This window comes from Pieris napi, chromosome 5 (assembly GCF_905475465.1).
Source record: "Pieris napi chromosome 5, ilPieNapi1.2, whole genome shotgun sequence".
Taxonomy (NCBI): domain Eukaryota; kingdom Metazoa; phylum Arthropoda; class Insecta; order Lepidoptera; family Pieridae; genus Pieris; species Pieris napi.
In genome coordinates, this window is record NC_062238.1 from 10,066,418 (window position 1) to 10,089,168 (window position 22,751).

The 22,751-nt window shown below is 33.9% G+C and overlaps 1 protein-coding gene across 1 annotated transcript; it reads left to right on the forward strand.

Annotated features, from left to right (window-relative positions):
- Positions 1-7: 7 nt before the first annotated feature.
- Positions 8-20,848, forward strand: LOC125049488 (transcription initiation factor TFIID subunit 2). The gene is made up of 19 exons (XM_047648823.1): positions 8-198; positions 270-324; positions 395-558; positions 635-851; positions 1,030-1,262; positions 1,925-2,102; positions 2,719-2,988; positions 5,541-5,681; positions 7,072-7,352; positions 8,864-9,103; positions 10,468-10,717; positions 11,323-11,485; positions 12,527-12,696; positions 13,990-14,203; positions 15,679-15,880; positions 16,910-17,162; positions 18,300-18,443; positions 19,675-19,803; positions 20,572-20,848. The coding sequence occupies exons 1-19, from the start codon at positions 128-130 to the stop codon at positions 20,788-20,790; spliced, it is 3,594 nt and encodes a 1,197-aa protein (XP_047504779.1). The 5' UTR covers positions 8-127; the 3' UTR covers positions 20,791-20,848.
- The last annotated feature ends 1,903 nt before the right edge of the window (positions 20,849-22,751 follow it).

Here is a 22,751-nt window from a genome sequence, read left to right on the forward strand (position 1 = left end):
AATTGTCAATTGTCATTCGACTTGCTTGTAGCATATTTGTTTAGAATTTTTATTTTGAAATAAAAAATACTTTAATAAAAGTATACTCGACTTAGTGTAAAAACTCGTTTAGAAATGACCTAGCAAGATGAATAAAAAAGTCAGTGGAAATACTGCGAAAAAAGAGCGGACTGGTGATAATTGCCGCCCATTCAAATTATAAGTATCCCGATTATAAGAAAAATATCTAATTGCCCTACATAATTTTAATAAAACGTTTCTACTATTACAGCTCACCAGATATTAAGTTTAACAGGAATAAGTTTCGAGAGAAGAAGTGTAATTGTATGTAATTTTACTCCTTATAAAATGCAACCTGTCTTTAATGTTCTTAAAAATATGTTCAATATTTCAGGGTTTTGTTGAACTCACCATAGTGCCGTTAAAGGATAATTTAAGGTATATTCGTTTAAACGCTAAACAGTGTCGCATATACAGAGTGTGCCTAAATGATCAATATGAAGCAAACTTCCAGTATTTTGATCCTTTCTTGGATATATGTCAAAATGATCCCAATACGTGAGTGCTTTAAAGTGTTTACTAAACATTAGATAAAAACTCAATTAAATTCTTACTCATGTATGGATAATTTTAGGAGATCTTTGGAAGTTTTCTCCCAGTTTCATCTATCAGCAGCTCAGAAAATAGACCCTGATCACAATTCTGGCGAGCTTCACATCCAAGTACCAGATGAAGCAGCTCATTTGGTTGGTGAAGGGAGGGGACTCAGAATTGGTATTGAGTTTTCTTTAGAGTCTCCTCAAGGGGGAATGCACTTTGTTGTTCCCGAAGGAGAGAGTACATTGGTTGAGGTATATTACCATAGAGCTTACTATTATCTTTTTTCATATTTTTTAATGAGAATCTTGGTAAACATATTTCTAAATAATGTGTTTTACAAGAAATGCATCATTAATTTTCTTTTTAATAATGTTATTTTAATTGATTAATGTAGCCTTTGATATAATGAGTTCTGTGAATTGTTTTCAGAAATCTGCTCACATGTTTACATACGGCCACTCTGCAAGACTTTGGTTTCCATGTGTTGACAGCTTTGCTGAGCCATGTACTTGGAAATTAGAATTCACAGTAGATGAGTGTTTAACTGCTGTATCATGCGGGGAGTTACTTGATGTAGTCTATACACCGGATCATAGACGTAAAACATTCCATTATGTAGTTAATACACCTGCTTGTGCTCCGAATATTGCATTGGCTATTGGGTGAGTCTCTAAATATTTACTTAAAAATAATATAGTAGGAGTGAACTGACCCTCTGGTTAAGAGATCATATGAAATTTAACTTCTGAGAGTTATACTTACTACCAAAGGCCTTAGGTAGTCAAGTATCGTCCGAACTCAATAACCTATCTCAATCCATAATCCACCATCTGATATAGTAATCTAAATCCAAATGTTGTAAAAAGTGTGCCAATAACCAATCGACGGATTGTAATAGCCATCTGTCGATACAAGCTATCCATGAGAGGTTGTATCGGTGTCTGTGGATAGACCTTTGTATGTAAAATCCCGTTGACGAAAGCTCGATTTCAAGAGTTAATTAATATATATATATAATAAAAACTGTTTGTTATGTTTTAAATATACACATGTGTATTTTAATTTTATTTGTACGGTTTTATTTACTTTATTTGGTTTACATTGATTATCAAATATGAGTGTAAACTCGGTAAAATGGAATGGCAAGGAGCATTTTATCCCTTGCCTAAAATTGATTGTCTCCGTAGGGTTTAGTTATTGGGATGTAGATAGGAGATCCATTGACTGTCACGGTCCGATCTCAGATTGTCTTAATCTGAGATTATGGATTGATTATTGGGTTCGGGCGTATGAGAGTACTACACATACATATTATCTTTTACAGGCCATTTGAGATATATGTGGACCCACACATGAATGAGGTAACACACTACTGCTTACCAAATTTGCTTCAAATATTGAAGAACACGGTGAGATACCTGCATGAGGCATTTGGATTTTATGAGGAGACGTTGTCTACAAGATATCCATATCCATGCTACAAACAGGTTTTTGTTGATGAGGTTAGTACTCAAATTTTTGTTTTTCTAACTAAAAAACTAGTATTTTTTTTTGTAACATAAAAAAATATATTTATATAATCTCATTTGGTAATATTCTAATTATGAAACACAGACTTTTAATGGCATATTTTATATACATACTTCTTTAAGAGAATTAAAAAATTAAATTACAGCATTGTTTTGTTAGGAGAATATTATTTTAATTATTAAAGTACAATGTGTCCCGACCAAGGAGGTTTTAATTCAATTTAAGTACACGTACTCTGTGGTGAGCGCGCTCGCAACGCGCTGCTTCCAAGCCAATAGACCAATAACAGACTTTTTCCATTGACGCTATTCGTATATGTATGTACATTGGGTAATATTTTGTTGGATAAAACTTTAGTAGCAAAAATGTCAAGCATTACCGACGATACTGATTACGATGCGCGCGCACACCATCCCAAAAAACCTACACCCTGACGTTAGCTATAGTCAACATTTTAGTTTTTTCCATTGTTAGTGTCGTTTTTTCAACAAACGTCGAATTTTTTGAAAAGATTTTTATCTTGTTACGCAAAAGAAGTATAACTTCTAACGCGTGTACATAAGAACATACACTGTATTTATCTTTCAGACTGAACATGAAGCAACGGCCTACACCACAATGTCAATACTGAGCACTCACTTACTTCATTCGATTGCAATTATTGACCAGACATACATAAGCCGAAAAGCTATGGCCCAAGCTGTAGCCGAACAGTTCTTCGGCTGTTTTATAACTATGCAGAATTGGTCAGATCTGTGGCTTGCAAAAGGTATTCCGGATTACCTATGTGGACTGTACTCAAAGAAGTGTTTTGGAAATAACGAATATAGATATCGGATTCATCAAGAACTCCAAGAGGTAATGATCTATGGATGCTGAATTTTCTATTATAAGTTTTAATGTTATGTCGGATAGAATTGTTGAATTTTGAAAATGTTTGATCAATTTCGGTATCAAGGTGAGATTTTGAATTAATATAGAGTATCAATGGTGTTATTTCAATTTTTTTCTTAATTTGTTGTAAAAAAGTGTATGCCTAGTTTCTATTTCTCATTGGAAATATGTAAGAAAGGATGTGGTAAGTAACAAGACAGTTTCATAATTTTAAAATGATTTAATTTAATAATTCAATTATTATTTTGTTGATGGGGTTTAGTACTACAATATTCTGTATAAGGTCTATCAGGATGATTAAAATAAACGTGTGGCACTCGGGGACTGCCGCGGTAAAGCTATTGCATAGCATTTTTATCAACTTATGCAATTATTATTTTTATTATTTTTTGATATTAATTAAATCTACCACTCTACCAGACTCAAACTAACACGCCTATATAGTCTGTCTCACTCTAACGCGTACCGGCTGCACCGGCCGCGCTTACGCTACGTCACGGATCTCGCCAGAGAGATGTGAATACGCAGTATGCGTTCTGTCCCGCTCTAACGCGTATTGGCCGCACCTGTATTACATCGTGTAGTTTTTTCTTGATTCGATCACCGCGCTCAAAGCCCTCGATAAAAATCTATGCAATAGCTTAAAAATATATTTAATTGCATTTAAAACCCGGTACTATGAGAACATATATATAATTAGGATGGTACCGGTTTAGGGCATCGAAACTCGGTTCAATTTTGAAAACCCGGGTTTTCGGGTCTAAGAGTAATCAAAACCGGGTAGACCGGTTTTTTCGAGCATTTCGGTCTTTTTATTGATTTTTAAAAAAAATGCACTAATCTGCGTTTATATATCGATTTCCTACAATGAATACAAAATATAAAGGATGAGGAAGAATTTAAATAAATGAAACAGTACTTTATAAATTACAAAAACAGTTTTAATGTTTAAAAAAGTGATAAAATTTATTTTTTTCTTCAGAATATCTTAAAACTTAGTAAGTAATCTAGTCTTTTTTAAACCACAGACTTGCAGAGATTAGTTTAAACATTAAATGAATTATTTTGGTAACATTCACTTATTGTATTTAAAAGCTAATACAAATAAATTCTTCATAAGACATTTTTGTAGTATCACAATTAATTTTAATATTAATAAAGCTCTTCTTCGCATTAACAATTAAGTAACGAATAATTGTAGTCTTCTATTCTACTATACTTTAAATTGCAGTCGTTTGCTTAATAATTAGGTCTTTATATAATTAACTAAAATACTAAGTAAAAAGTAGTTATGCATTTGACACATTATTTAAACAACATAGCCATAAGACATAACCTCTGACAATCTGACCACTTTAGAAAAAAGAGAAGAACGCTCTCGCTGTCGCGTACCGCCATTCTCGAAGAGTGCTATTTCTACCCTCACAGTAGTAAGCTAATCGTCTGATGGTCAAGCTGATCCAGTTTCAGGAGCATTATTATCAGTAGCAACAGCTTGACTTAACTGTGTGTTCAGTTCCTCTTCATTTGTCGAAGTAGACAACTGAATGTCAATTTCTCGCAGGTCTTGGTCTGGCGCTGGTAAATTTTCAAGAGGTATATTTTGTTTTTTGGTTGTGCGTCTAATCAGATTAACAATTTCGTTTAGCATTTCATTACCTGTAGGCCGATAAAAACAGTTTTATCTTCATTTTGAATGTTCTCAAAATATTTACCCGGATTTGTCAAGTACTGTAGTGTTGCTTGAGTAAGTATTTTTTTGGCGTATCGTTTGTTCGATGCAGTTGCCATTTTGTTACTTAGTGGTGTCTTCATTTCATCCATTTACTTCAATGCAAATTTTAGGGAAACATTAGCTGTAAGTAATGTTGCATCGCGTCGACATAGCGCCTCGACGACAGTTTTAATAACATCCAATATTTTTTGGATCTCATCTTTATTTCTCCAGTCATCATCAGTAAATACAATATCTGTTTTTAAATCAATTAAAACTTTTAATTAAAAAAAAATTATCACCTGCAACACCCCGCACAACGCGCGACGAGCTTCGCTACACCCTCACCTCTCCACTGCTCCACACTTCATTCTATGAATCACGTCTTGAGATGGACGCGCGGAACGCGAATTTAACTTGCAAGGCTTGTTTTATTGGTAGGAACGTAGCAACCAAGCTACTTTTTACGTTTTAAATAATAACTTATCAAAGCGTCTTTTTATTCAATTTACTTATTATTGCATTCGAAGTGAATAAATAGCAATAACAAAAGTATTAAAAAAACCCGAAAAACCCGAGTTTTAAAAATTAAACCCGGGTTTTTTTGAAAGCCTCAGAACCGGGAAAACCCGGGTTTTTTCGGTCCGGGTAAACCCGGGCTCGATGCCCTATACCGGTTGGCCTTATTGCTTTTAAGCTTCCAGGCAGTGTAAGAAACAAAAATAATTTTGTATGTGTCAAATAACAAGACACTTTCATAAAATATGATTTAATTTGATAATTTAATGTGTTATTTTTTAAGGTCGTGCAATACGAAGAGCAATATGGTGGTATCGTGTTGGATCCTTGGCAGCCGGCAGCGAGTGGCGCACGCGTCGAATCCAAAGACGTCTTCTACTTCCCCGTGAGGAATGTCAATACTATGTCACCGCATTATACAGAGGTACTTCACTACTGCCTTTAAAATTAATGAATAAAGCGTTTATGACTTACATTTTAAAATATTTATGGTTACAAATAATATATATATTACATATACATATATATATATACAGTCAAACCTGGGTAAGTGAGAACTGGATAAGTGAGAAAACTCTATAAGTGAGAGTAATAACCGGGACCCGTCATTTTAAGCTCCCAAAACCTCTATTAGCGAGAAACAGAAACCTCTGTAAGATAGAGTCGTTTTTCCCTCATGCACCTCCGTAAGTGAGACTGCTACTTATCTTTACCTCTATAAGCGACAGTCGGGCTTTATTTATTTATATTATGTACTTTAAATGCGTTGGAGACGGTCCCCAGTACTTTGAAAACGCGGCGCGGCGGTTGTTGATCAAGCAATATTCGACAAAATTTATGAGTAAGAGATAAACATTCAAAATACAAAACAGAAACCCAAACGAAATTGACGGTATTTTTTAGTGTAAATTAGTTCTAAATAAAATCTATATGTACATAATATGTTGTGCACATTATGCACATAATTTTATCATATTACATATTTACTACATTCGTACTTAATGCTCCTCCTTACCTCTATAAGAGAGAAACGCTACCCATGTACCTGCATTAGCGAGAAACTCGGGTTAGTGAGAAACCTCTATAAGCGAGAATGAGATTGTTCTCCCTTGAACTCTCGCTTATCCAGGTTTGACTGTATATGATATATGTGTAATGTGTATATATAATCTTATAAGTTATAACATATTTTAATTTTACCTACATTTTTGATACTTCCTTCCATTGGGTAAATGTTTGCGCCCATTCTACTTATTGATTTGTATATATAGAAATTATATTGTTTAGTATTTTTTAAATTTTTTTTAATAAAAAAAAAAAGTTTATCTCAGAAATTGTATGTTATACAGTGTAAACATCATGTAACAAATTGTCCTAAACGCGGAAATAGTTACTTTGATTGGTTCTCCAGAGTATTTTTTTTTTATTTATTTTTTTTATGGCTCTGGCACAGTTTGTGCATTAGCCAGCGTCAAGTATGAGATTTTTATAATTCGTGCTTTTTGCCTTAGAAATTCGACCATGTCCTCCATGTACGGTTTAGGCACTCGCCCGATGCCGCACAACCCTCCCAAAGGCCGAGAACAAATTTAAATTAAATTAAAACTTGCCCTCGAACCGGGAATCGAACCCGGTACCCCTCACCTAACTGCCACTTAATAAGACCGCTAGGCTATGAGGCCCCCTAGAGTATTGTTACTTTCCATATACCGTCAACTTTTTTACGCTTATAAATTTCCCAGTGTTGCCATGAAGTATTTACACTGCATATAAGTTTGCATATTTAGTTTGATGTTGGAACCGTTTATTTTCAGGTTATGCGTAAAAAGTCCCATTTGGTTCTCCGTATGTTAGAACAAAGGATAGGCCAAGAGTTATTACTGCAGGTTTTCAATAAACAATTGTCGTTGGCGACAAATGCTGCCAATACTAAAATAGGCAGTGGCCTCTGGGGTCACTTGTTGCTGTCAACTAATTTGTTCGTGAAAGCTATTTTTACGGTGACCGGAAAAGATATGGCCGTGTTTGTGGACCAATGGGTGAGGACGGGAGGGCATGCCAAGTTTCAGTTGACCTCTGTTTTCAATAGGAAAAGGTATTTATTGCTCAAATTTAAAATATTTTCTTGAAAAAAAATATTGGTTGTTTGTAAAGTAGGTTTACGATCGAGATGTTTACGTGATAACGTCTTATTGGTGATATAAGTTTTTGGGAAGTAAGGAATTAATGAAGATAACAATTTTTTCAAATTTTAAATTACATCTATCGTTTTATTCACACTTTTGATGATAAATTTCGGGTGTAAAATGACAAGTTTACTTATTCGACTATGATATACATTTTTCTTCATACATTCACGGAATGACTGGCAGCGCTCGAGATGAGACGGGAGATCGGTCCGTCTCTCTCTCGTTATACCTGCGATCGCGCTCGTGAGGTTTTGGTGTGACACAAGTTTCTGAACATGTCACCCGACTAAAACGATTTTAAAGACGTTATCACGTCAAAAACCAGAAATGTAAATAACAAGAATTATTTTAAAATAATGTTTTGTTTAAATATTTAAATATCTGTTGGGTTAACGATATGTTAACAGATAAAATCCAAATTTAAAAAAAAAAGAAAATTAAGTTCGTTCGACCTCGACTTGACCGAGTTTATTGTAGGGTCAAAGTAATTGAATAACAATTCCTCTTTTTAGCCATATAATAATCATTTCCTTATGAATATATATTATATTTTAGCACCCCATACCGGCGCTGATGAATATTTATGTTTTAAATATTTAAGAAAAAAATATAGCACTTGTTACTCAAAGATTAGGTAGCATACTAATGATGAAGGAATTTGTAAAACCGGTCCAATTGTTTTTCTGTTTATTAAAAAAAAGGGTGCGTGTACTTATGTACGCGCGTAAGAAGTTAGTATAACTTCTTACGCGCTTCTCTTTGGCATTATCAAAAAGAGTTTTTGATTGCATAAAATAATTAATTACAATTAAATAATCAAAGACTGGAGTCATTATAGTCAATAAAGTTCAGTTTACATTTGCAAAATTAAATAAATAAATCTTTATTTATATTATACTTATTATTATTTTCTAATATTAACTAGTATTGATTTAAATATTCAATTTAAATCACTTCTGATTATAATTCAGACGCACATATACAATTCGCACTTATATAATAAAAACAAAATGAAAACACGTGTTTTAAATGTAGAAACTCAAAGTATGTGGATAAATATTATAAATATAAATACACAGTGAACAGAGGCGGGGTGCGTGCTAACATGCGCCACTAACTTCATTCTGTTAATTTTGTGTCACGGTGCGCGCGCATCGTAAAATTTCACTCTCATCAATTTTTCATAACGCGCCTAAAGAAGTATATCTTCAAAAATACAAATCATTTTTCCGTATTTAATATACAATTATACAACTTATAAAATAATTAATATTTAACAACACACCGCTGGCCATAAACATCCATAAATCCTGGCCATAAATCGATTAAATATCTAACACAGTCAATCACAACTGAGTGAAACAAAACAAGCATTAATAAACATTTAAAAAAGGCTATAAGAAATTTTTTTTTTCAGAAATACAGTGGAACTAGAAATACGTCAAGACTCCGTACACGAGCGCGGTATACGTAAATATGTCGGTCCGTTGCTCGTGCAGCTACAAGAGTTAGACGGTACATTCAAGCACACATTGCAAATTGAGAATACAGTTGTGAAATCCGATATAACGTGTCACAGTAAGAGTAGGAGAAATAAGAAGAAGAAGATTCCTCTTTGTACCGGAGAGGAGGTCGACATGGATTTGTCAGCAATGGAGTAAGTATTTTTACGATCTTGTGTAAAATGCTTTATTACGCGAAACAAAGCCTTATAATATAAAATTAAACAGTTTAGACTAAATTAGACGTAAAATAATGTTATCCAGCATTACATTATTGAAGTGAAACTTCTTTATCCACGTATGGAAGAAATTTTGTAGCAAAACGTCACGTTTTTCGGTTACGCGCCATGTTGCTTTTTGAAGTCCAACTTCTTTATCGGCGTTGGAAAAAAAATTACCGTCACATTTTTCGGTTACGCGCCATCTTTTTTATTTATTATTTTCTAAATTCAAAACGTATTAAAAACATAGACAACGGGTGAATGTGTATGCTTTGTTAAATTTTATGTCCAAAATTAATTGGTTGGTCAGCTGGTATTCAGTGTGACAATAAGTGTGATTTTGACATAATGGAGTCATAATTTGAGCTGTCTCTTTCTAACTTAGCCTTTGAAAATCATGACAGCTACAATATATGCTACAAATGCTCGTCCAACATGCCCACAGATAAATATAGTATAGCAGAGTATATTCTTCGAGATATTTAGGATTGATTATACAGTAGAACATCTATAACTCGAACATCAAGACTCAAATAATAAAATATATAATTTTCGACTTATGGAGGTTAACATTTATTCTTACTAATTTGAGTAAGATAGTTGAAATGAATAAAAATTCAAAATACATTTACATATTCTTCGAACTATGGTCGTAATAAGTTTCATATTATCGAGCTGTAAAGGTTTTAAAATAAAACATTGCTATATTCGAACAGAAGGAATAGAGGGAAGAATATGTTCTAATGTAATTGATGTGTATGTGTGTTAAATTTGTGACGTCATATTTTCTTTTAGGCACACAGTTTTTGAACGTATAAAAAAATAAAAAAAAGAGGTCCAATGAAATTTTTTCGAGTTATAGAGGGAATATACAGGGTGGCCAAAAAGTCGTGGATCAAACGCAAATAGGGGATAGATGAGGTCATCAGCTGCAAAAAATTGTTCTACGGGAGGTCTCTAAGCTCAACCCCTACAGAGTTATAATTTATTTTGCGTTTTATAAGAAAATTGACTTTTTTTTACTAATTCTTATTAAAATTCGAAAAAAATCTACATTCTGTATCTTTTTCATAATATCCACTAGATTGGTACTGATGAGTTCTTGCGTTAGACATCTTTTTGATCACCCTGTATAGTGTATATACCAAAAAGGTTTGCAGGGACTCACTGAATGTTTCGACTAATAGAGGGTTGAGATTTCGAAGAATTGGGGCTTGAAGGAAAGGGGCAATTTTTTCGAGTGTTGGAGGTTTATGACCTAAAGAGGTTCTACTTTATGACTACAAATACTTTTTCAGCGACTCCCCGGTACTATGGATTCGCTTAGATCCCGAGATGTCTCTTCTACGTAGCACTGTCATATCGCAGCCGGACTACCAATGGCAGTACCAATTACGTCACGAGCGTGACGTCACGGCGCAGAGTGAGGCGATCGACGCCCTTCATAATTACCCAGAGCCAGCTACGAGGATGGCCCTAACTGATGCTATAGAGAATGAACAGACTTTCTATAAGATTAGGTGTAGGGCCGCGCATTGTTTAACTAAGGTATGTTTTTTTTTATAACTCATAAATGTATACGATATATTTGCTTTTAACCTAACCGATTTAAAAAAAGAAGGTCAGTTTTAATATTTTTTATTATTTATATATATATATATATTTTTTATTTTTTTGGATGAACTGGATCATCGTCCATCTAATTAATAATCAAATATTTAAGTTTCAATGCAATTTGCAAAAAATTCGTATGTCCACAAATATCTCAGATGATTCTATCTCTCTATGATTCTTTATATTATAATCAGATTTATTCCAAATTACGAAACGTTCCTACTTTTATTTAATTTGTGTCAGCAGCATTTCTGTATTATATTCGTAGATACAGATACCGGCAAACATCTTGAACAAATGTCCTGCGCGATTTTTAGGTATCACTGGGAGTGGAGGTGGCGGGATAGTGAGGTGTCGATTGCGTGATTGGTAAATCTGTTGACGTTTGTGTCCCAGATGCGCAAACTTTCCCCCCACTCCTTTGTTTAATGCTCAAGAAGTTTGCCGGTATCTGTAATGTTGACACGTTTTCTAAATTGGTTACATACAGAAGCCTCAATTTTGAATTTTTATTTAGATTAAAAAACATTTCTGTTTAGGTGGCAAATGCAATGATAAGCACATGGGCCGGTCCACCCGCGATGCTGACAATATTTCGTAAAATGTTTGGTTCCTTCTCCGCACCTCACATCATAAAACAGAACAATTTTGACAATTTACAACATTATTACTTACAAAAAACCATTCCAGTTGCCATGGCAGGTTAGTACAGTGTTTTACTTAATTAATTGATAATTTAAGTTAGCCTGTGCACACATATTCAATTGTTTGGCCGGAAATTGAACCTGCTATCATTTTATAAAAAAGAATAAAAATTAATATATGGACTGAAGAACTTGTATCTTACAAGTTCTTCAATTTAAAAGTTTTTAAAATCGTAATAAGCCTTTAATAATAACAACTAATTATACAATATAATTCTTATTTAAATCAATTGGCGGGAAAACATTGAGATGACATTTCAAGATCCACAGACTATGAATTCTCTCGAAACGTCATTGCTGCAAATATTATAACAGGCTGTTTATACTACTTTAAAAAAATAACGTATTGCAACGTATTTCATTGAATTTAACATTCATATATATTTTTAACAATTTTATTTAAAAGTAATCGACCCGTACAGGCTTCGCACCGGTAACCGTGACTCGTAAACCTTGAAATATATCTAAAACATTTCTTATGAATCATCATCTTGATATTGGTGAAAACCGTAAGAAATTACGTAAAGTGATTTTTTTCACATAGCTTCCTATTGGTAGTGCAGATTGCTAACACACCACATCAAAAACTTTACCTGTTTATAATCTTTAATATATATAAATTACGCGTCATATTGTTTGTCCGCTATGGACTCCTAAACTACTTAACCGATTTCATTAATTTTATTTAAATTTGCACACCGTGTGCAGTTTGATCTAACATAAAAGATCGAATAGCTTACAGCTTAATTTATACCCGAAATATACTTACAATATTACAAATTATTTCTTCATTATTTGATATTCACAATTCTAACAGATGGCGCTGTGTTTGAAAGTACCAACGTTTCACACAAGCTACAATTTAATGGCATCTGTGTAAAAAAGCATGGTGGTCCCCATGACTGGTGTTATCCTAGCATTTCCCTTGAATAGTTTACTACTATGTAATATAACAAAAACCTTAGCCACAGCAACGCTTGACCGAGTCTGCTAGTATTAGTATATATTGTTATATCACGATTTGACACTATTTTTCCAGGTCTAAGAAATATACACGGCATATGTCCCCCGGAGGTGGTTCGGTTTCTTCTGGATCTGTTTAAATATAACGACAATTCGAAGAACCACTTCTCAGATAACTACTATCGCGCAGCTTTAGTTGACGCGTTGGCTGCTACTATCACTCCAGTCATATCAGTTCTCCAACCGGTAATATTTATTTTCTAAAATAATTAACCTAAGTTTTCATGAGTTTTTTTCCTTTTTCGTATATTTGTGTAATTTTTTTATCTTTTAAGGTTTTTTTTCTTTTTTAGTAATTATTTAAGGTGACTTAAACATGACAGTTTGGTTCTAGATTCAGAGACGAGACATAACTAAGTACATGAAATTCAACTTTAACTAATTATACAAATTATAAGATTTAATATGCACTAATTAGGATTATAAGCATGTGTTATTTTTTGGCCTTACGAAAATTGCGCCATCTATGATTACCACTAGGTAACTAGATATCGTCTATCGTCTAAAAAATAATAATAATAATTCTTTACCGATGAAGTTGGAGATTTGTATGCAAGATTTGGTATGCTGTTTTTATTTCAGCTAATTAAAGTACTGGCCCAAATTATCAATATAATTTTGTAATTTTGATGGCAGTTTATTTATCAGCTTGGATCCCCTTCCAATCTCGCTTTTAATCTGTCAATGTCAATGTCACTGTCAATGGTTACAGGCCGACCGCGAGGATCGTTTAACATAAGATTTAAAACGATTGAACCGGACCGTCTTAATGCAGACAGTGTTGGGCCCGTACACGTCGCATCGTTAGCGTTTCGTGTTGTTAGCGCAGCGATATTTCGTAGGAACGCATATTCGAAAACTGTACCTACTGTATATAATAAAAAACTACCACAAATTCACAAAAACAGATGAATTTAAAATTAAAACACCCTTGGAAAAAAAAATATTTTTTTAAATTTATAATTATATCGCCATAGATAATTAAATCTGTCAATGCTGGTTATAAAATCTCTAATTACATAGGTATTATTTATTCATATAGTTAACATAATTTACACCTTTGTTCGCGATGGTATTTATTTTAATTATTAGTTAAAGAATAGTTATCTGGATGGATGCGAAAGATACTCAAACTTTTTTTTATCACAAAACCGAGCAAGCACATGAAATTTAGTTACAACACTGTAGTAGAAAAAATAGCTGTTCACAGAGTCCAATTAGCAATTTCGAACCCAATATGGAATCCGGACTTCCTCCAATAGCAGTGATAGTAATGCGTTCAATAATTGTCGCACGCCTGTCGAAAATATGACAAATAATTTTAGTATTGACGCTTAACACAAGCACTGCGTGTGTGTATGATGGGTTTTGTTATACCTAACTAGCTAATACTACGGAAAACAATAAACGCTGAACTCTATAATAACAATAGTACAAATTACTTTTAAAATAGTTTTATGAGATTGATTTTATTTACAGGGTGCTCCTATAACTGCTGACTCATTATCAGCAGACACAAAATTAGTTTTAGAAGAAGTAACTCGAGTACTCAACTTGGAGAAAGTGTTGCCATGTTACAAAAATACGGTGTCAGTGAGCTGTCTGCGTGCGATACGTCGTTTGCAGCAGTGTGGCCATTTGCCGAGTATTCCCACTGTTTTTCGTGCGTATGCTCAGTATGGACAGTATATTGGTAAGTTTTTTATTACTTTTTAGCTTTTTTAGTTTTTTTTAACTTTTGAAAAAAAATTGATTGTATTAGTTAAGTATTGTAATATTTTTTTTTAAATTATGGCTAATTACTCCAATTTAGGTATTTTTATTAAATATACTATAATTGTTTATCAGTCCAATTTTTATTACTTAAGTTTTCGGTCGCAGCGTGTAATATAGTCCAGAGTTTCTAAGAATCATCGTGAGACAGCGCGCTGAACCAAACTACGATATTCTTCCTGTTTTTCAATATATTTCAACAATTTTCTTATTATAACAATTTTTTCAAGACACTATAATATCTATGCTCAAATCAGTGATGCGAACTCTTACAGAATGTTCCTCCTTAAGGACTAACATCAAATACCCCTAAATGTGGATTTAAAAACCCTACCTCTTTGAGAGGTAAATTCAAATATGCATTAAAAATAGATTCGAGAAGTATAAAATAGCTTTATTTTTGTTATTTCGATCTTGTATTATTTTAGCTTTTTGATATTTCAGTTATAGCTTATTTAGCCAGCTATGCTTGAAGTAATATTTTGGTTTAGTTTGTTGGTTGGGTTTTAGGGATAATATAAATTGTAATTAATCATGCTTCTTTTCAACAAAATAAAGTACCCCCTAAAAACCCTGGACAATATATTCCCCCTAAATTAGGCAAAACCCCCAAGTTGGCATCACTTGCTCAAATAGTAAATATAATCAATAACTGAACTACCTTAAACGAACGTCTATAGAGTCAATTATATTTTTGACGTGACAACGTCTTATAAATCGATGGAGCCGGCTGCACGCACGAAAAAACATGACTCATGCGGCGTTACCTCGCTCTGAGGCGTTACCTCGCTCTGAGGCGTTCCATTTAAAATTGACAAAATTTGTTTCTATGCGTACAAATAAATGTAACTTGTAATTCAATTGTGATTTCCATTTACCTCCTCTATACCCATACAAATACCTATCAAACAATTTTTTTTTTTAAATATGCAACCATCCCATCAATATTTTTTTATGACGTTGTCACGTTCAACTATCGTCAGTAAACCGACTTTACAGACAACCGATTTTTTGACGTGATAACGTCTTTAAAATCGTTTTAGTCGGGTGACATGTTCAGAAACTTGTGTCACACCAAAACCTCACGAGCGCGATCGCAGGTATAACGAGAGAGAGACGGACCGATCTCCCGTCTCATCTCGAGCGCTGCCAGTCATTCCGTGAATGTATGAAGAAAAATGTATATCATAGTCGAATAAGTAAACTTGTCATTTTACACCCGAAATTTATCATCAAAAGTGTGAATAAAACGATAGATGTAATTTAAAATTTGAAAAAATTGTTATCTTCATTAATTCCTTACTTCCCAAAAACTTATATCACCAATAAGACGTTATCACGTAAACATCTCGATCGTAAACCTACTTTACAAACAACCAATATTTTTTTTATTAGACGTGAGGTTATCGGCTTTTGAATGTCTCGTGGACTTTGTGCGTGTGGATGGAAAGCCGGAGGATCTGTCGAATTTACTGACAGCTGTCGAAAGTGATCCCGATCCGGGAGTAAGGCATGGCTTGGCCAGATTGCTGGTTTCGATGCCGCCTTTTGAACGTGCGCAAAGACATCGACTTGATACAGAAGCTGTGGTACACAGGTATGGTCCCCTATATTGAATAAACTCTCTCGGGTGTGGGCATATTATAGATTAGGGGCCGTTCAAGTATTACGTAAGTACTATGGGGAGGGGGAAGGGGGGAGATTTTCTTATTTGGTGATTACGTCAACAGTAATTATTTACTTTTTTACACATATTACCCACACATTGTCTTTGTTTGAAAACGAGGCATTTTCGAGAATTCCCACAAATAATGTTATTTGCGAGATGCGTTTATGTACTATTATTTGCGAGAGCTTTGCTTACTTTAGCTGACAAGAGGAGAGGGGGGGGGGGGGATAAATTGCAGTAAATCTGCTTACGTAATACTTGAACGGCCCCCTTTAGGCAATAATCAGCTAGTTAATAGTAGAAATAAGAACAATGTCACAGGTCAATTTTTTAATGTAAATGTAGGCAAACGGACAGAAGGCTCGCAAGTGCGTAGCCGGCCTTTAAATAAATGGTACCCAGTTGGCAGCTGGTTCCACATACTGCTAGTGCGTAGTTAGACTGATAAGGTTATTTAAAAATGTATGTCCATACCTACTAGACATTTTACAATTTACGATAAAAATGTAACAATGAAACAAACCTTTTAATAGAGCTAAATAAGAGCGTATTCTTCTTTCAAAAGCAGGCAACGCATCCTGAATCAAAATTCAAATGTCCATGGGTTTTTTTCATAGTTTCCAATCAGGTACTCGATCAGGCAGAGCCGAAAGGCTAGGCAGAAGGGGAGTCTCAAATCTCCCCATTCCTAAAAAGTCCTTGAGCTCCTTAGCTCACCTTATTATTTTTTATTTTTTTTAATATAATAGGCGGGCAAACGAGCTTGCGGGACGACCAAAAGGGGCAGTCTACGCAGCCCATAGACACCCATTTTTAGTGGGTGTGTTGCCGGCCTTTGAGGGAGGAGTAGACTCGCTTTTTAAACATTTGGAGAATTTTTTTATAAAAGAAATAACTTCAGAAAGAATGAAATTATGATTTCCAATTGAATAATTAATTACAATTTAATTTTTACAGATTGTGGAACAATATGAACAGCCATCTCTCAAATGATGCCAGGTTAAGATGTGATTTAGTAGACCTCTATTATACTTTATACGGATTGAAGAGGCCCCTGTGTGTACCCCTACCAGAGATACAGGCGATGATGAAACACATGCATAGCAAAGAGAGGGAGAGAGTCGAGAGAGAAAAAGAAAGAATTGAAAGAGAGAAAGAGAAGCAGAGGGAATTGGATCTAAAGGCCGTTATCAAGCAGGAGATTGATGATGTAAGTTTTTGTCATGTCATTGATGGTCTTCTGGACGATTCCTTTCGCCTGATGTTTCTCTTCCGACTTAAAGGAAGGATCCCTTTGATACATTGCCCTTTTTTTGGTATCTCCCTGTTGCCAGTTCTTCTCTTCCGTTCTACGCCCTTGATTTCAGAACTGGCAGTAAATGTAAACTTAGAAGTATTTAATGTATATTTCTTTTTTGGCGTTCATAAGTGTACATTGTGTTACCTGCATGAGTAAATAATTTCTTATTATTGGCCTGAAAGGCCGTGAAAACTCGGCGCGGGCTGTTTTGGCTTGGCCGGAATGGGCTTTTCCCATAGATTTATATCGTTAGATAGGCCCTTACCGCAGTGAGACCGCGCCGTGTTGTTCCAAAGTCGAAGTGAGTGAGCTCATTAACCTGGGATCGTTGGGATAATGTTCGTTCCCATACTCTTTCGTAACGGCTCGACCGATTCCTATGAAATTTTTATGCATAATTTTTTATCATACCTTAATTATGTACTAAGGCCCGTATTCTTGAACGTCAATCAGACTTAAATCTAGTTTCAAGAGCTGCCAAACGTATTGGACGGCGCTCAGGACTCTTGAGATACAAATGAGAATTAACCTCAATCATTTTTATAGGCATCTGTTTTTAATTATTCTAAAACCCGTTAAAAGTGTGCCATTTATAGTTTGTTGCATTTGGTCTGAGCTTTATGTCAGTTTCTTTACTTTTTTTCTTAATAGACAAGTACGTCAGATTTCTGTCTTCTATGCCCCATTCCTAACAATGTTATCCGAAAGTAATTAAATATTATTATTAGTGCTAGACAGGCTACTTCTAATTAATTTGCGGTATTTGTTTTAAAATAAGTGTTGTTTGATGATTTGCCATTTTAAAAGAGTACCGAGAGTTTTTTACGCCGGCTTTTTCTCCCGGCCTACACCCTCTGTCGTCTTTGCCGATGAGTAGGGATGCCGACAAATTCAAATTTAATGACGTGGAATAAGTGATACATGTATCTTATGTTCCATAATAAACATATTTTATTTTATTCAAAGTTTCCTTTTGTAATGAATGAACGGTTTGAGAACATTTAAGTCACTGTTCTGCAATTTCTAATTGAGCAATTATTTTTCCAGATAATAATAAAACGCGAACCGGAAATAATGGATCCATTGCCGCTGGATCCGGCAAGAGATCTTCCAATACCGGTGTCAAGTATCAAAGAGGAAGATGACAAAGTGGATATAATGAGTATCAATGATGACGCAATGGGATATAAGGTTACAGATTTGGATAATAATACTAATTGTATACTAATTAAAATCTCTATATATGTATAAAATTATCGTGTCACAATGTTCGTTCCCATACTTCTCCGAAACGGCTCGACCGATTCGTATGAATTTTTATATCTTTCAAACCCCTAAGTGTCCACCACTTTTTTTTTTTAGTTTTTTTTTGTTTATATTTTTTTATGATACAGCATACAAAAATACATACAGCCCTTTATTTTCACCCATCTACAATCAACCCCTATTTTTTATTATTGTAGATAGTTATTTTTATTGAACTGAAAAAAATGTTTCCTAGAAATAATATTCATGGCAAAACAACATTTGCCTGGTCAGCTAGCACATTATATGTAAAAATTGATTTGTTTTCAAAATACATATAGGTATGTTATCTAAAGCTGGCGGCTTCAACACATTTACACTTTGTGCTTGTGTAGTGTCTGTGAATAAGCGCGAGACGTCATGTCAAACTGAAATACAATCACAAATACATCACGAAAAGACTGTCCGTCTCTCTCGCGCTCGGTCAAGCTTATGAGTATAAAAGAGACAGTTATTGTTTTTCTTTTGCTACTGTTTATGTTGATCTTTACTGTTTTATATTATTATTATTTTATAGATGTTGATCTTTATTCAAACATTACCAGGGCAATCTCTTGAAATGGTGCACAATGTTTTTAATTATTTTAAGCATCTTATTAAAAACAGTTTAATGAAAAATGTTTATATTTAATTTGACATCAGATGCGACTGGGGTTTCTAAGAGGAGTATTGAAAGAATAGTTAGTGAAGTAAAAGTGAAGTGTGTTGATCTAGATGGAGCTTATGTCGAAAAATGAAAAATTATTTACACAAACTACTCTTTTACGTTCTTGGTCGGGCTTAGAACTTTTGGATCCACCCTCGTATGCCCATAATATTTATATGTATTTGACACATTTTTATTTATTTACAACCCACCCAACCTTACTAAAACCAGAGTAGACTAAAATATATAGCTTGGCAAAAAAGTAATATTTTTAAACATACTGTATAGTGAAATTGCATTAGTGTGAGTACTGTGAACGCGCCAGCTTTCGATAACCGACCTATACATAGTTATCTTTTTTAATAAGGTTTTTATTAATGAAATATTGCGATAACGCAATAAATTACATCAAATATTAGTGTGTTCTTTAGTTGTCATTATTTGTTTATATAAAAAAGTATTTGTTTTTAGGAAGAAAGCAAGCGTGACATGTTATCGGATAACGCAGCCCCACTACCGGGTATACCCGGGTCATCCGGTCCGATCGGGTTCGAACCGGGCATGTTTAGACACGATAAAGACGATCTTGGAGTACCTAAGGTAATATTTCCATTTACAAAAAATTCAAAATACATTGAACAAAAATTTCAGACATTTTATAACAAATATTTTTTTTTTTAATACTGTTGGCCTTGTATTGTAACACGCTCACACGCACGCTCGCACGTGCGCTCACACGCACGCGTTTAACAGTCGCTTGTATTGTAAAGAACACTATAAGTGAGGAAACCGTCTTAGACCCAAAAAGTCAGCGGCGTGTGTAAGGCATAGAAGGTTTTTGTTTTTTTAGTATGTTACCTACTTAATTGTTACAAAAACTGGTGTTTAAATAATAATAAGCAAACAAAAGACAAATATCAGATACAATAAATTTTGACGACTCATTGGTCTAGTGGTTAGTACCCCTGACTGCGAATCCATGGGTCCCGGGTTCGATCCCCGGCTGAGACGAACATCGATGTGATGAGCATTTGGTGTTGTGCTTAGGTCTTGGGTGTTTAAATATGTATTTATATGTCTATCTATCTATAATATGTATGTATATCCGTTGCTTAGTACCCACAACACAAGCTTCACCAGCTTAGCATGGGACTGGGTCAATTGGTGTGAATTGTCTTTAAAAAAAATGAATATGTGGTAATACTTCTCACCATGAATTAAAAAGTCAACGAATCACACATTCTTAATAGTAGTTTCATCATAGAGACCAAGCTCTTTTATTAAGTATATCTTATATAAATCTTATAGCTCTACGAACGAGAGTCTCTATGAACTTATTAGATTTGTTTAATTTAAAATCTTTTTCAGGCTAAGAAGAAAAAGAAAGAGAAGAAGAAACATAAGCACAAACATAAACACAAGCATAGTAGCAAAGACAAACTAAAGGAGCACAAAGACAAACTGTCCCGTCCGTCATCCACAGATGTTCTCAAAATCAAAGAAGAGACGCGAGAGACCCTCAGCTCATTCAGTTCAAGCCAAAGTCCCTCGGAGGATATATCTATGCCCATGAATCTAAGTTTTTAATTATATGTAAGGATAATAAAGTTTTATAATGACGAGATATTAAATGGTATTTAATTAATGTTGTTTTCTTCTATACTAATATTATAAAGAGGAAAGGTTTGATTTTTTGTTTGTTTGAAATGAATAGGCTCTGAAACTACTGGACTGATTTCAAAAATTCTTTCACCGTTGGCAAGCTACACTATTCCCGAGTGACATAGGCTATGTTTCATTTTGAAAAAAAATAGGGATGCTTACAAAAACTTGAATAATCTAACCTAAGGTGTAAAAAAATAAACATGTGTTACAATTTTTCAGGACACATCACTAGCTATAAAAAATGTCGCGACAGCATGTCTTTATCTTTTATAGTTACGTCACAATAAGCATCCTTTTATTATTTTTTTTTTATAAAAATACCACCTCTAGAAAAGGCTCTTTATTCGTACCTAGGTATTGATCCTTATCAAAATAATTACAATAGTTTCACATATTAGCTACAAATTAATGGCATAACCAACAAAAAAGCATGGTGGATTGGTGTTCTCCTACCGTTTCCCTTGAATAGTTTACTACTATGTAATATAACAAAAATCTTAGCCACAGCAACGCTTGGCCGAGTCTACTAGTTAATTAAAAAATTATATTTACAAAAAATATTTTGCGTCTACCTTATGGAAAACTAGCTGACCCGCCAAATGTTGTTTTGCCAAATTTCTAAGAAACATTTTTTTTTGATCAATACAAATAACTATCTACTATAATAAAAAGTAGGGGTTGATCGTAGAGGGGTGACAATTAAGGGTTGTATATATTTTTGTATGCTGTATCATAAAAATAAAAATTTTATCCAAAAAAATAAATTTTGGGGTGGACACCCCTTACCACTTAGAGGTTTGAAAGATAGTAGCCGATTCTCAGACTTACTGAATAAATAAAAAAAGGGTGCGTGTATTTATGTACGAGCGTAAGAAGTTATACTTTGGCATTATTAAAAATAGTTTTTGATTGCATGCACATAATTAATTACAATTAAATCATCAAAGACTGGAAAAGGAGTCATTATAGTCAAAAAAGTTCAGTTTACATTTGAAAAATTAAATAAATATTTATTATTATTCTCATTAAGTGTAACATAAATTCTATTATTATTCGAATGTTGTTTTTAAAATCTTCCGTTGGCAACTTCATTCTGTTAATTTTGTGTCACGGTGCGCACGCATCGTAAAATTTCACGCTCATAAATTTTTCATAACGCGCCTAAAGAAGTATAACTTCAAAAATTTCATAAGAATCGGTTTAGCCGTTTCGGAGGAGTATGGGAACGATCATTGTGACACGAGAATTTTATATATTAGATAGAAAATAATAACATTAATATTCTAAATATAATTCAGTAATTAGTAATTCTCGTAAATTAAAACTTATATTAAAAGTATATTCTAATGTTACCTTTCCAGTATAGTTACAGTATTAGTTCTTAAACAACTGAGGTTATGGCCTCAAGAAAATTGTAAATACTGTTTTTTTGATAATCAAAGGCAAATGTCGAATTACAATAAATTATTTCTACTAGTACTAGAGTATTACGTCACGCAATTTTTGAAGATTATTGACCTCCCCCCCCCCTTTACGCGCCGTAACGTTTTTCTGTACCCAAGTATAGTAAAACGTTTCATGACCACCTAGTGACTCTTTATACCTAAAGGTTTCAATTATGTGGTGTAAAATACTGGAAAGTCGAAAATAATATTAACAATAACGCGTAATTCAATCCCCGTATCGTAACGTTTTACGAAAGTCCCCCCCCCCCAATTCGTTACGTAATACTTGAACGCTCCCTAAGGCATATAACACGCTCCGGGGTGCGGTCTCTACCGAAACAAAGTCAACCTGATTTTCTTAAATATCAATTAAACAGACGCTTTACTTCTATATTAATAATTATAGTACTTCTTGCTTTATAATTAGGTACAGGGCAT

Bases quoted from the DNA above. Each gene is read 5' to 3' on its own strand.
- LOC125049488 (XM_047648823.1), top strand. From the start codon at position 128: ATGAATAAAAAAGTCAGTGGAAATACTGCGAAAAAAGAGCGGACTGGT. The intron at 17,163-18,299 runs GTAAGTTTTTGT...TTATTTTTCCAG, and splicing joins TCAAGCAGGAGATTGATGAT to ATAATAATAAAACGCGAACC. The intron at 18,444-19,674 runs GTTACAGATTTG...ATTTGTTTTTAG, and splicing joins ATGACGCAATGGGATATAAG to GAAGAAAGCAAGCGTGACAT.